This window comes from Silurus meridionalis, chromosome 2 (genome assembly GCF_014805685.1).
Source record: "Silurus meridionalis isolate SWU-2019-XX chromosome 2, ASM1480568v1, whole genome shotgun sequence".
NCBI lineage: Eukaryota > Metazoa > Chordata > Actinopteri > Siluriformes > Siluridae > Silurus > Silurus meridionalis.
Window position 1 is genome coordinate 18506189 of NC_060885.1, and position 16114 is coordinate 18522302.

The 16114-nt window shown below is 37.3% G+C and overlaps 1 protein-coding gene across 6 annotated transcripts in view; it reads right to left on the bottom strand.

Moving 5' to 3' along the window:
• pcdh15a (protocadherin-related 15a) overlaps positions 1-16114 on the bottom strand; it is a 200128-nt gene that overhangs the window by 142317 nt on the left and 41697 nt on the right. For 5 of the 6 annotated variants that reach the window (XM_046834068.1, XM_046834042.1, XM_046834060.1 and 2 more), the window contains exons 3-4: positions 12959-12973; positions 11920-11985 (exon numbers count right to left, since the gene is read on the bottom strand). In XM_046834068.1, the coding sequence (XP_046690024.1) occupies positions 11920-11985; positions 12959-12973 (81 nt within the window). The remainder of the gene's footprint in view (positions 1-11919; positions 11986-12958; positions 12974-16114) is intronic. The other variant, XM_046834051.1, reaches the window with a different exon arrangement.

Consider the following 16114-nt stretch of genomic DNA (forward strand, 5'->3'; position numbering starts at 1 on the left):
TTTTAAGTAATCAGGAAATGAGGTCAAATTAGTGTTTGATTAAAGTGTAATTATAGCTGAAAGGTGTAATATGCAAAGCAGGACTGTTCTCTGTCTCTCCACTGGAAAACAAATGTGTAGTCAATAAAAAGCTCCTCATCTCTCTTCATCTAAGAAAATGTGTTACAGTAGGTAAGACAGTTAGCTCAGCTATTGAAACAGAGCATGATAAACTTATTGCCGTGATAGGATGTGAAATTAAGTTAAAGTGTGTAATGATTTAATGTTAAAATATATCTGCTGATGATATAGGTGTCACACTGTCAGCTATGCACACACTACATCAGATAAACGCTTACATTTTTTGCAGCACACGTCATTTTGCATGCATGTGTTTAAGGTACCGTAATTTCCGGACTATACAAATATTATAATAGCCGACCAAGAAAGTCATTGTTCACTGTCTTCCTCCTTCCTTTCACAACTATTTTTCTCTGGAGTTTATCTTTTGGCATCGTCGTGCGTTTAAAAAAACCTTTTTTTCTCCCGAAGCAGTGCAGCTCAGAACAAAGCTGAGGTGCGTTTTTTCGTTTCCGATCGGAAATTTCATTGGTCTAATGTTATGTCGCTCGTTTTTTTTGGTTTGAAGTTTGTGAAACCGGAAAAAACCCAAAAAAAAATTCATAAATTAGCCGATTCGTTGTTTAAGCCGCGGGGTTCAAAGTGTAGGAAAAAGTAGCGGCTTATAGTCCAAAAAATATGGTAGTAGTAATTCAACAATGTCTTTTCTATTTATTTTGTTCTATTGTCTATCTTTTTTATTGTTTCTATTTTGTAATAAGGTTATTTACCCTGGGACTTGATGGAGATGTTGATGCCACACTCTCTTGACCATCTTATCCCTCTGCACCTTTCTCTTGTCTTCCATATTAACTTTCTGCTCAAGGACTAGCCTAAAAATAACAAACACAGACTTCTATTGTGTCCACTACTGAACGATTTGGAGGTCCACACCGCTGTGCCAGCCAGAGGAACGTGATCTGGCCTTTTCTTTAGGCACTTTTAATCAGCTATGGTTGCCATGGCAACCCTTCCTTCCAACATAGCCCAGTGGTAATTTCTTATTATCTTATCTGATAGCTCCATATAACCATGGAAAGATGGCGAAGCCTATGCCATTGGCAGTGACGAATACTATGTAATAGGGTTACACACACACACACACACACACACACACACACATCTATCTATCTATCTATCTATCTATCTATCTATCTATCTATCTATCTATCTATCTATATATATATATATATATATATAATTTATTTATTTATTAAAGAGAAAGTCTAAATAAATAGAGTAGTAAATTAGGTGTTTAGTGGTAATATACAGATATCAAATAAGTTGCGTTCAAAATACAGTTGCAGGAAAATGCTCCATCACTGTGTGCATTCCTGTATATTATTAGTGTTTTGTTTATACACTCTCAATGTAAATCTCTTGGGTGCTGTTCAACAATTTATGATTCAGCTTTAGTTTTGGGAAAAATCTAAATTTTAAGAAGGGGAAAAAGGCACAGGACCTCATTATTGATTTTAATTCTAAAGTTGTTGTATGGTATTTAGCTCAAGGTCAAGATGAATATGCAAATCATTCAGTGTTGTAAAATAAAGAGTAATTATTTTTCTTCATGCCTGTAGAAAACTGAAATTTGTCATATAACACAACAATTTGTCTCAGTGGTTGATCTTTGAAAGGTAAGTGGCAAACAGTGGAAAATATGTCTTTGATTAAACTTTAATTACAGCTGCAAGGCATACAATCCACAGCAGAAACTGTTTATTTCTGTTTATAAAAAAATGCAAAAAAATAAAATATTTTGGTCCTCATTTGTATAAGTATGGAGACTTATCTAGTTAAACATTTGTAGGATACCACTTTCTTGAGAAGTGGCACACTGTAGAGTCCTGCATGGACATATACAAGCTTTATGTTCTGTAACATATGGACTACTGACTAAAAATACGAGTACTTCCAACAGAGAACTGTTTCTGAGACTCTTTGAATAAATATTACTGCTATAGTAACATGAGTTATTCATCATGAAACGCCCAAACTCTTCCAGACACTGATGAATGACAGTGATGGACTAATGAAACATATTTGTTAAAATGTTATTATTAAAGTTAAGTATATTTTTATGCTATCTGTATTTAATCATTTAGTATTTTTATTTTGGAAAACTTCTATTTTACTGTGCAATGTCTTTGCTTGACTACATTTCAAATAAGCATGGAATTTCTTTTTACTTTAAAGTGAATACAACGTTAACTTATAACCAGTCATGAGACCACTACCCTATAAATTGCTTAAGATTCCTGTGGTCTCCTTTATTAAAAATAAAACATTTTAAAAATACATGAATCCCCCGCTTTACCACTGTTCGGATCTCATGCTCCCGGTATATCGCGGAATTGCATTTGACAAATAACTAATTTGTTTAGCTGATTTTCCCAGTCTCTTGAGGATAATATGATAGACCAAAAACTTATAGGGAATTGTTTTATGAGTTTTATGTTGTTTTTGTTAAAATAATACAATTTATTAATAAAATTATAATTATTAATTATAAAATGAAGTAAAATATAGTACAGTACCATATACATAAAATATCATTTTTGGGGTGGCATCCGTTTATCGCGTTTTTTCGTTTAACGTGGGCGGTTTTGGAACATAAACACCACGATAAACGGGGGATTACTGTATAGTTCTCATAGATCAATATTTTAACCAGCTAAGTACAATAGCAAGTACTTTTGTATTTTTAGTCAAGTAAAAATTTAAGCATTCTTAAGCAGGGTATTGGTACTTTTACTCAGGTGTACAGTAAAAGATCACTCTCACCAAAAATAAATAAATATAAATTGTAAAGTAGTAATCATCTAATAATCAGCATGCATCTTAGTTACAGTAACAAATCCATTACTCTTCACATACACTATTTGCAAAGACTTCAAACAATCTCCAATTTTGCATTTGCCCTGAAAGCAGCTTTAGCTTCACTCAGCTGGAACGGTGCTGCTCAGCCCTATTCTCTCTAAAGGGGGCAAACCACAAACCACAAAAGATAAGTTATTAGCTTTCTGTGTTCATTCAATCAAGACCAGTTCAGCATCAATGTTATCACAAAACTAGAGTTAAAATAGGTGTTTAATATGATAATAACAATAATGATAATGAGTCATAATATAGAAATCATACTTCCATAAGAAACTGTTACAGAACCAAACAGGACCAAACTAAAAGGTAATGTAATTAAAGTTATTGTTCGGGGTAATCCGGGGTGCCGTTGAGAGAATGCGGAGTCCGAGAAGAAGGTACGTAGCGGGATACGTATACGCGATTACACAAACCGCCATGAACCAACACATACGATCATGCACAAACAATAACGGACCGCGAGTGTGTGGAGGTGAGGGGCTTAACTAGGAGATGGGATGAGTGAGTGAATGAGAGTCAGGTGTGTGTGATCAGCATGACTGCGACGAGCTCCGTGCGGGCTGGGCACGCACAGGAGAAGAAGCAGGGTGCTTAAGGAATGCCACCGCCGAAGGGGGCGTGGCAGGGAGATTTCTGACATAACCAACGTTAAGTGGCAAATTTGCCCCCCCTTGTGCTCGAGAGATTAGGGTTCGGCGACATAAAGGAATCAACATAACCAATGAAAAAATGCTTAGACAAAGCGAGAATTTGGCGGTTCCACTTCAAAAACGGCAACTTAATAGGGAGGTCGAGATAAGTGGGTTCGACTGTATATATAAATAAATAGCACAGTTTCATTGTATATTACAGGTTTAATGTTTTCTTCCTACCATACCAAAAGTGATTCATTTAATTAAATATTCAATTATAAATTAAAAATAATATATTAAACTAAACACTACAGGTCCATTAAAGTCCAGTTGTCTTTATTCAGAATGAGCACACAACAATGTACACAATTTTAAATACAATTGCAATTTACTAACATCTCTAGGTTACGTATGTAAACCTAGTTCCCTGAGGGAATAAGACGCTGCGTCGAAATGGTCAAAGCCAAGTTGTGACGTAATCGGCAGGTGACGTCGTGTAAACCAGAAAGCCGATGTCGAGGTTGTAAAACCTGACAAAGGCTAAAGGGATGGACCAGCCCGCACCGTTACATGTGTCCTGTATGGGCACCCCCCGTGAACCAGGCCGTAGAGGCTGTCATTCTCCGGGTTGAATGAGCCTTGACTCCGAAAGGAGTGGAAAGACCAGAGTACTCATAACCAGAGGTAATAGCATCCACTATCCATCTGCTGAGAGTCTGCATATTGGCAGGAAAACCTTTCCTGTGAGGGCCATAGCAGAGAAACAGTTGCTCCGACTTTCTCCAAGGACTCGTCCTGTAGGGGTACATATCAATATCTATATATGCTTGCACTGAGGGGCCACAGCCATAGCCTTCATAACTCTGGGCGGGGGTGAACCAGGGTTCCCCCACGTTGCGAGAGGAGATCCCTCGTGGGAGGAACTTCCCAAGAAGGTCTCTCGAGGAGGGACTGCAGGTCCACAAACCACGATCCAGAGAGACAGATCCAGAGGGGAGAGTGCAAGGTCTCCCGAGTCGCAAACAGATCTACCTGGGCTCTGCAATATCTCTGCCATATCTGCTCCACCACCTCAGGGTGGAGCATCCATTCCCTGTGCTTCGGCCCTTGCCTTGAAAGGGCGTCTGCTCTCCAATTCAACCGGCCCAGGGATGAACACTGCTCTCAGTGAGAGGAGTTTCCCCTGGGACCACAGGATGCCACACCAGCCTGTACAGGGGGCAATATCAGAGACCCCCCTGGAAGTTGATGTACAGACCACCAAAGTGTTGAGCTCTCAGGTCTCGGAGGAAGTGTTTTAGTGCCATAAGCACAGTCATCATCTCCAAGCAGTTTATGTGCCATGAACGATGTAGCTTGATCCAGCTGAGCGATCATGACCGTTCCTCACCCCGTGAGGGATGCGTCTGTCGTTAGCGTTACACAACGACAAGGTGCTCCCAGGATGGGTCCTTGAGACAGGAACGTGTGTTTTTTACATATATCTAAGATTCAAAGAGTGCGCCCAAAACCTTGATAGTACAGAATGGGCTGCCCCCTCTGGAGAACCCTCTGTCCCTGAGCCACAACTGGAGGGGTCTCATATGGAGGAGGCCAAGTGGAATCACTTTGGACGCTGCCGCCATAAGACCCAGCAGCCTCTGGAACTGCTTCACAGTGAGTGGTTGGCCTTCTCTCTGCCAGAACCTGAACCTGAGCCTCATGAGTGATCTGTTCAAGTAGCGTAGATCTAGGATCAGCCTCAATCAGCTGTCCTTCTTCAGAACAACAAAGTACTGGCTGTAGTAACCTGACTCTCTGACTAAGGGGGGAACCATCTTGATGGCCCCTTTCTTTAGGAGGGTGCACACTTCCTGTTCCAGGACCAGAGCCTCCGTTGAACGGGGGAGGAGAGGACCTGAAATGAATCGAGTAGCCCACCTCTATTGTACGCAGGACCCACCGAGATACATCTGGCACCTTACATAGAAAAGATTTTTTTTTGTCCAATCAGATTTCAGACTCTATGTGCTGCCATGTCAATCTGATCTGCCCATGGCCTGCAAAGTCTGTTCAGCTAGCTGGCCCAGAATAGCTTCAACATTTTTCTGTTTTAATATTCGCATTGTAATATTGCATGTTTGTATTGTATTGATGGTTTCTATAATTGCGACATGATAGTGGTGGTATTAAGAGGTGGTCCCCACTGATAGCTCAGGTACCAAATGCACGGCCCGGCACTGTGTATTTTATGATACACGATTGCATTAGTATATACAGTTAGTCTTGTTTGGAACACAGCCTAAGTATTCTATAGGAGAAACAGGAGGAGATATCAATAATAACAGCAGTTAATTATACCTTATTTGATATTATAATCGTCTCCTCAGCAATTCAGATTGAATCATGATAAGAATAAATACCTTATTGTGTGTGGATACATGACTGTCCCAGTTACTAGATGAAGGAGCAAAACCTCTCCACTTCAACAAAGCTTATTTGGCTGTGTGAGCTCTGCCTCTGGTTTCAGGAGGATGTTATTAAAAGTGTGGTTTATAGGAAACATTATGAAAAAAGGTCACAGTTTCACAGACATGGTCAGCATAATAAAAACAGCTAAGTGGGCCAAAGTCACCAAATCACCAAAGATCAGACAAAATAGTCTTAAAAACGTTGCCTAAAAATATACACAATATACACAAGTGCCAGAACTAAATGAATGTGTGTTTAAGATGGCACAAAGAATTTGTAATAGTTGTTTCTCAAATGTCTGACCTGTGGTGGCTGAATGAGGTGCCTCTGGTTTACAAGTGTAGGTAAAATAGAGATGTTCTGAAACAAAGCTGGAAGCTGATAATCAGCAGTAACAAGATTTCTTATAATAAAGCCAATGAATGCCAATAAACACCTGTTTACAGTTCATCTCTACCTTGACCTAAGACCAAACCCGACAGAATGCAAAATAACATAAAATCTGCCGGTCTTCTCTCCAGTCTGGTACCTCTAACCTTTTGACTACATTTGACTTGAAACATTCCTAATCACTTTTAAGTCAGAAGATGTGCATTCAATGAATAGCTTTTGTGAAAAAAAAACAATTCCCATGATATTACATTTTGTCATGTTTGCCAAATGGGAAACCAGCTATGTATTTGTTACCCTGGATAGCAACCAAAATAAAACCAAAAGCACATGCAGTCCAAACAAAGTGGGCTGTAAACATCCACAGACCTCTTATGTAAGCCTTTCTAGATGGTAGTTCATCCAAAGAGAAAAAAGTAAAGCTAGTCAAACCAAGATGGCAAAGGCAATGAAAACAAAAAAAAGAGGGCTGTGCCCAGATCTAAGGTCCATTTCTTATTTAATTTGCAGAATTCTTAGTGGAAGCTCATCTATTGGGCAACAGTGAGTCTTTTGCTGTCCTTATCTTGGAGCCCCTCAGAGCACTACACAAACAGAATTCACTGAACTAAAACCCACATGGAAGCACTCACCATGCACCTGCTCTCCATTACCACTTAAAATAAATAAACACTGTCTTTCCGGACCAAATGTGGACTTAATACACACATGCACAATAGTGTCCAAAAAATATGAGGTTCCAAAAAAAAATGAGATGGAGAATTGGAGAGGGAAGAGAACAAGTGTTGAAAAGGATTGATGAAGCATTTCCAAATGTAAAAGCAAACTTCATCAGAGAAACAATCAAGACTAAACAAATCAAACATACTGAAACTCATCTGCACCAATAATAAATCGCTCAGCAATCATTTGCCCATTGTTATTGAAGTCTTCCGCTGCCAGCAGAGATGTTTTGCTTTAAGCCTGCTACCCAGAGGTGACCAATATGCCTCCAAGAATGGAAAAAAGGAAAGAGGAATAGAAAATATGTGCAAAAAGCAGTGCATGCTGGAGCCAGCACCTGTCACATGGCAACAAAAAGACAGTAGTGTCAAACGCATGGATGGGTTCTAGTGCTGTCCTGGCAGGCATTATGATTGTATTATGCAGTGTAGCATTGCATACTCAAAGACGCCTTATGTGTTAATGGGCCCCAGTGTGCTGTCACAAACAACAAAACACCATCTGCAATCTTAGCGAGGACAGACACACTCAATCCTCTCACATATACACACTGCCAATCATCACACAGGGCCAGAGACACAACAAGTTGTTACACTCTCTGATTATGATATCTTCAAAATGAATGCTGAGGTATAGCAGTGAGCTTTGTGACATTAAAGATTCATTTGTCAAAGTCTGTACATTTAGCTGGTTCAATTGAAGTTCAACATTTAATTAGAAAACAGGGTTCAAATAAACAAAAGAACCATTGATTTCTACTACAGCCTGACATTCAAAAATACAGTATATGTTTTATCACACTATAATCCAAAAGTTTGATCCATGACATGTTTATTTCTTTACCTATTTATATTCTCCTGGAAGGTATTCTTGAACTGGCCAACTGCATTTAAGGCATTATGTGTTCTTTAAAGCCAAAGGTGTTTTTTTTCCATAACCAGTGTTTGTTTTTTGTTTATTAACGTATAAGCTTATTGACAACATTTTTCACTGCCAGTGACAGCTCTTATGACTTTATAATGAGAGTCTGTTGAGAAACATATTCCAAATACAAACGCCATACTTTAACTCAAGAGCTTTTATCTGCTTGCCTAAAAGTGATATAATGAGGGATTAATAATTGCTGGCTACAAGACAGCAAAAAGAGCAGACTGCCCGATTACATTTATTCCCAATAAAACAAGGAATATCATATACTGTATAAAAACTGCAATAATTCCTACACCAGGTTTCGATGAACATACCCTAAACATAAAGATGAAAGTCCAATATACAGTACAGACCAAAAGTTTGGACACCTTCTCATTCAAAGAGTTTTCTTTATTTTCATGACTATGAAAATTGTAGATTCACACTGAAGGCATCAAAACTATGAATTAACACATGTGGAATTATATATGGAATTATATACATAACAAAAAAGTGTGAAACAACTGAAAAATGTCATATTCTAGGTTCTTCAAAGTAGCCACCTTTTGCTTTGATTACTGCTTTGCACACTCTTGGCATTTTCCTGATGAGCTTCAAGAGGTAGTCACCTGAAATGGTCTTCCAACAGTCTTGAAGGAGTTTCCCGAGAGATGCTTGGCACTTGTTGGCCCTTTTGCCTTCACTCTACGGTCCAGCTCACCCCTAAACCATCTCGATTGGGTTCAGGTCCGGTGACTGTGGAGGCCAGGTCATCTGGCACAGCACCCCATCACTCTCCTTCTTGGTCAAATAGCCCTTGATGCCTTCAGTGTGACTCTACAATTTTCATAGTCATGAAAATAAAGAAAACTCTTTGAATGAGAAGGTGTGTCCAAACTTTTGGTCTGTACTGTATTTCAACTCCTAAATTAGGGGTGATTTTATTCTAATTGGTTTGAGAAAATAATTGATATAGAATCTTACTAAGTTCCCTGAATAGGACACAAAGTATTTAAAACAGCTTAAATGTAAAATAAAGTTAACACTGTGTTTGTAACTGGTTTCAGCATTCTAATGATGATTAGATGGGTATAAATCATGTTTATAGAGTTTTCTTTTGCAACGTTTTTACAATGTGCACATTGGTCTTAACTGTGAGATTACAGATTATTCTGGGTGAGGATGATGCCAGGAAACTCTTGATAGCAGGCATGACAAACTTGATAGATGACTTGCTTTAGATAATCAGGAACTGTCAGGTAGACTGTGAGGTGAGATAAGACTTCAATACCAAGATGCAGATTTTGGAAAATAGCTTAGAAACATGCCACTTACTTCAGACATTGAAGACAAAACCACTCTGAAAGGTAGTGCTATGCAAAGTAACAATGAAAAGACACCAGACCAATATCTTTCTTTGGCAAAAATAACAGAGGACCGCCTTCTCTTAATCTCCATCATCATCACCATCACTGTCATCAAGAAAAGTGTTTTCCCAATTCTTGATTTTTTCCTACAATGGTTAAATTCTTAAAAACTTAAAGAGGCCAATACTGAGGACAGGTGAAAAAACTAATTTAACAATAGGATCTCACATACTTTTAAGACTAGCAAAAGAAATAATAAAATTTGAAGCATTCCCAACTGTTATTGATTTTAACAACATTGCAGATGCTCTCAGCCTGAGGGAGCATGGATTGTTCAATAACTGCTACAGCTGGAAGATTAGTCTTGAATATAAAATGTCCAACTTTAGCAAACACAGAGGTGTGGGGTGTTCTGAGCTGACAATAAAGTCTCCAGATGCACTCGAGTCAGCATCAAATGTCAAAAAGCCAAAACGGGTGGAATTCAATTACTATTCACAGCATCCGATAGAAAAACAACAGAGAAGGGGGAAAAGGAGAGGAGTTGCCCTGTTGGAAGAGATCAAGAAACCCAATAATGATGGTGTTGTGACTGAGAAAATGGATGTCCTCATACAGAGGACAGGAAATTCTAAGAACAACCAATAGATGTAGACATCAAGAGCAAGTGGCCTGCTCTCTTTATGGTGAAAATTTTAAATGGTCAGTATTTGATAAACTCTGCGTAACCAAAACTGTACTATGTATAATCTCAGAAAGTTAAATACTCAAAAATACACAGATACCCTGCACTAGTTGCAATGATATTTATATAGCATACAAAGCCTATAAATATAATATGTAATTAAATGTAATTATAATTTTCTTCAAGTACATGCTTTTATTTTTGTTGTGCAAGACATGTTTTTTTCATCCTGGACTCTACATCAAGCTGCATTAACACATGATTCAATGAGTTTGGTGTGAAATAACCTAATCCTCCAGAACATCTCTGAGATCAACTGGATTATCTGTTATCTGTGCTTGATATCACAAATGTACTTTTGTACTTTTTAATTTTATAGGAAGACTTTCCTGAAAGGTGGAATCGGGTCTAGAAATTAACAGACCACCAACCTTTGCCTAAATAGTGCACTAGCAATTATTTATTATTAATTTATTGCTACATGAGAAAGACAGTCCTCTTTCCTTCCTTCTAGTGCAATGCACTGTTGTTCTGTAGACCTAGTCAGTCAGTGGGAATTGTAAATGACTTAATCAGGAATGGAAATTTTTGGGGAAATCCTCTCCTTACATTATCCTTATTAAAAGGACTGTCCTAAGTTCTTTGCTCAGCTTGACCAGTATTAATTGTGTCTGATTCTGATCTTTCAAAACAAAGGCAGGACTTTGTTTTGCAGGAAAAGAAAGTGATGTTATATCACATTCGTCTCATCTATATCTATGCATGACCAGTACTACAGATTAAAATTTTTTAAAACATGAACAATTTCTTTGTTTAAATTCTATTTAAAAAAAATCCTGTGTAACTCAGTAGTTAAAGGAACTTAAATAACACTCGCTGGAAAATAGTTTGAAATATTCATTTTTGGGAGCATTTGTTGTTGTCCATTTGTACTATTTAGATGCCAAGGAAATTTAAGTTTAGTTTAAGTGTAGAGGGATGTTTGTATTTGATAGACAACTGAATGGATTAATATGTAACTGGATGTCAGTTGGACTGCTAAAATATAAAAATGCAGAAAACTATGATAGTTGTCTAATTAATATATATACATTACTTCCTCATTAATTTTGTATCTTCTGAGAGTAAATGATTATATGAAAACTTGTTTCTAAAATTCTTTCAATGTATTTTATATAAAATACAATAATGTCAGAGAAAGTGTACTGGAGAGCAGGCCTCCAAACGATTTTTGGGAATAAATGCTGTCCTCACAGTTTAAAATAAAAATGTATTAAATATTTAAAAAAAAAAAAAGATTATTATTCCAGCAAATCTTATTTTTATTATTATTATAAATCTTATTATATTACCTCAGGAAATTTAGTATAATTTTCATGACAAATCCTACATTGACAAATTTTCATTGACATTGACAGTTAAAGACTGACAAAAATAATAGCCCTTAAGGAACAAACTGTTGGAGTGAGTAATCCTGGGTAGAAATAACCATCATAATTTGGGGATCGTCTGTACTATGTGTTCTTTTTTTATAATACAGTTAGTTCAATAAATAAAAAGAACATGACCCAAATAATTCCTTATAGTTATTGCTAAATTGATTACACTGATCAAACAACTTTATATTGCATGGATTACAGTGGTAGACAACTGAAATAACTTAACCAAAGTCCAACTCTTAATATTTTTACTTATTGTCCAATGACAGATTTACATCTTTATCAGCTAACCATTACCAATTTAAACAAACCAAATAGCAAACAATAAAAAAAAAAATACATACCATTTGGACTCTCTTCATCAATGGTGACGATGGTGGCAGGAGGTCCAGCTCGATATAACTTACACTCTGTGCAAAAAAAGAAAGAAGAATAAATGCAGAATTCGAACCAGTCAGAATTTAAATTACTCAAATTTACTACATTTATTTTAAACAAAGATGCTATGTGTTTTTTACAGTAATTAAATCAAAACCTATTATTAAATAATACACTATGTGGTCAAAAGTAAATGGACACCAAACATAACACTCATTAGTAGTTCTTTTTCCGAAACTGTTGCCACAAAGTTAAAAGCACATAACTGTCATATCATGTACCGTTTATTGTAGCATATTATTATAATTTCCATGCAATTTCCTTTGAAGTTAAGAAGCCCAAACATTTTCCAGCAATGATAATGCCCTTGTGCACAAAGCGAGGTGCATAAACACATGGTCTGCTGATATTGGTGAAGAGGAACTGCTAGCATAGACCATTGTCCTCAACCACCTGAGTATATTTGTGATTAAATTAACAAAAGCCCAAAGTTAGATTTCTAAATGTAATGGAAAGCCTTATCCGAACAGTGAGCAGCAAAAGCCAAAAAACAACTCCATGTTAATGCACATTGATTTGGAAAATAAGATCATCATCTATCATGTACACCAGGGTGTGACGGCCAGGTGTCCACATACTTATAGTGACAAAAGAGTACAAAAAATGTGCAAATAGAAATAAAATTAAATGATGCAATTTTTAAATGACATTTAATGGGTTTTTTTTTTTTCTTAATCACTTGCTTTTAATACCTGAGAAGCATTTGCTAAAAAAATGCTAGAGAACATAACTCCCAGGCTTTATTTCTTCTGATCAAATAAAAGCAAAACCATAGGTGATTCTCATTTTAAGCTTTAAGCTTAATTTCTGAGCTTAAATATTTCGCAGGACTGCCAGGGGAGAGCAAAAAGATCATAAAATACACACTGGGACAGAATCATGAAAGGTTATTTGGCAACAGAACAGGAAAAGGAAAAGTGTGAAAAAGAATGAGTAACACCTTACCATCATAATGCCAGTCTATGTCAGAGACAGGGTTAGTTTCAGCAGCAGGGTGAAGAGAGAAACAAAGGAAAAGAAAAGAATGAGTAGCTTGTTACAAAGATGTCTGAGGTTATAAAGATCCACAGACCATAAAGAAAACATCATTTTCTGTTTAACATTAGGAAAAACATAAAGGACAGAAGCTGGTTAGAAGCAGTCACAATTTTGTAAGGTGATTTATCAGAGTGTGATGCAACCAAACACAGAGGAGCAATTCCATCCTAATTAGAAGAGAAGACAATGGCATCTCTCTCTCTCTCTCTCTCTCTCTCTTTCCCCCAATCCCCTCTTTTTCTCTCTTTCCCCAATTCTCTCTCTCTCTCTCTCTCTCTCTCTCTCTCTCTCTCTCTCTCTCTCTCTCACACACACACACACACACACACACACACACACACACACACACACACACACACGCACAGAGAATAAGGTTTTCCTGTTTGCATGAGTCATAACAAAAAATCTGTTGCCAGGTGAGAAGCAGTGGATCATTTTCACATTAAATATGGAACATAATTGTTGTGTCACCCTAGCGCACAGAAGGACACCATGTCACAGACACTTCAATGCACATTTAGTAACATCATTCACTCCCATGTGTACAGCACACTCTGAATCCCAGACCACGATAAACTGTTTGCAAAAGATTAAATCAACGATAGAATGATATATTTAATTATGTTTACAAAGTGTGGCCAGTATTACCATCATCTGCATTCTGTGTACAATGGTTTTTAAAGTATTATTCAAACATTTACTAACTTTTTTCGGAATAACCCTAGCCCCATTCCTGCCACTCAGTTGTTACTGTAATCTTTAAATAAAAAAATACAATTTGTATTATACATTAATTAAATTTGGACCCTTAATTAACTACATAGCTTTCATTCCATTACATTTATTCTGACAAATAATTTTTCATTACTATACATTATCCTACAGTGCTGATCTCAAAGGTGAACGTGTGGGCATTTACATTGAAGGGCTCTTTTTAATATGCTTTTGTTTCTATAGTAACAACTCGCTTACAGGAACTTGACCGACGGATGCTTATTATAATTTATTACTTATGTGAAGCCTTTGGTTAAAAAACCTTTAGAGATGCAGTCTCCAGTGTCAGCAGTTTCTAATGGTCAGCAAATTTTCCACCACTGGACAGTAGAGTTGTGCTTTTTGGTTTCTCAGTAACTTCAAGAGAGAAAAGAAAGTAACTGTACATGTTATGAACTAATCAGCCATAACGTCAAAACTAACATTGAATTACATAATTTACTTTATTATAATGGCACCTGTCAGGAAGCGGGATACGTACATTAGACAGGAAGTGAACATGCAGTACTCTTACAAATGATCACACATAAGATAAAATTTTATGGCAAATGCTATTAGACAGAGACAAATCCATTGTAGGAATCAAGATACTTTGCTCAAATCAAACACCATGCCTAACATGTCAGATATGTTTGCTACATTAGTGTTAAGTAAGCAATTGCATCTAATTGAGCTTAATTACCCTTTTAAAGAGAAACGCTTTCAGCCGGGCATGTCGTTTTGAGATGTATATCTGAATTATAAGTGACATATGGAAATGTGGTGGAAGATGAAAGAGGAAAGGAAAAAGTATGAAGCTGTACAGTACATTGATTACAGACCTCCAGCTGTGAACAGGCAGGGAGAGTAGACAGATACAGCAGCTGCTTATATACGTGTACATATTCACAAGCAGAGCTGAAAAGACATTGAGGATCAGAAAAAGCTTCCCAGTACATAAATACATGCACACACATACACACAAACACACACACACTCTCTCTCTCTCTCTCTCTCTCTCTCTCTCTCTCTCTCTCTCTCTCTCCTTACTTCTTACACTCACAGTGTCACAGCTCTGACATGGATAAATAAGATACCAGAAAGATTATTCAGTACCACTAGAGGGTTATGATACATGATGCAATGACTTCTTCAACACACCCGGCAAGCACACACATACATAAACACACAGAATTGGACATATTCGTCAGCCTTGCACTCCCTGGTCCGAGTGATGTAATTGTTGTCATGATGTGTGGATTTGGGTGGGTTACAAAAGCACAAAAAACTGTACATTGCACACACACACACACACACACACACACACACACACACACACACACACACACAGAAACCCTAGTGCAAAGCAGCTTATAGTTTGATCCACTTATCTTTAAGTCCAGAGCAAATCCTGAAACGCTAAAACGCTAAAAGCAAGAATGAGGGCTGGAATAAGGGTGGATGGAGGGACAGAGGGACCAAATTCAACCCTAAAGCCTGAAACAATTCTCTTTGTGCAATGATGGGGAAAAGGCATAGCATGCTAGTGGAGAAAGGTCTGAGGCCAGCTAGAAAAGAGCGATTAGTGGAATTTCACAGTAAGTCAGTCAAATCCATAAACCGTCCCAAGAGTCCATGAATGAGAGGAGACCTTAGAGAGCAGAATGTGAAGAGGATTGCGAGACAAGGACAGATTTGAAAGAAACAAAGAGTAAAGGACACGCTTTCGGAAGATATACAGCATCTCTATTGGGAATCATTCTGCAATGTCCGATGTGTTTTTGTATGTGAGAAACCAGCAAGTAAAGCATCAGATCAAACAGGCTTGCTGTAACACTCTAGGTAAACTATGTGTCACTTTGAATGCATCAGAAGCTGATGTAACCCATGGAAACTTTCAGTTTCTTAGCTTTCTAAGTTTTCTAATTACTGTTTAAGAGCAGTTTAATTTGCAGTATAGAGGCATCTTCTGATTAAAAAAAAAGGTATTGGTGTAATCTTGCAAAAGTGTCCTTAGAGGCCTGTACCATTTTATTAGTACTATGGGTGTTTGCATACTATTTACCTGAGCAATGCCTGACCTTCGTTTCGCTGCATTGTAAATTGTGCAGTGTGTTTCATCTAATTCATTGTCAATTCTCATGTTACAATCATGATAACACTTTTATTGTTTGCAACTTCTTGTGAGGTGCTTTTATGGTAGGTCATGTGGGTTACAAGTTGTAAGATTTAAAAATGTGTAAAAATCTATAAAAATCAACAAAAAGTCTTGGCCCTGAAGCAGTTTAACTTTAATAAGCACTCACTCTC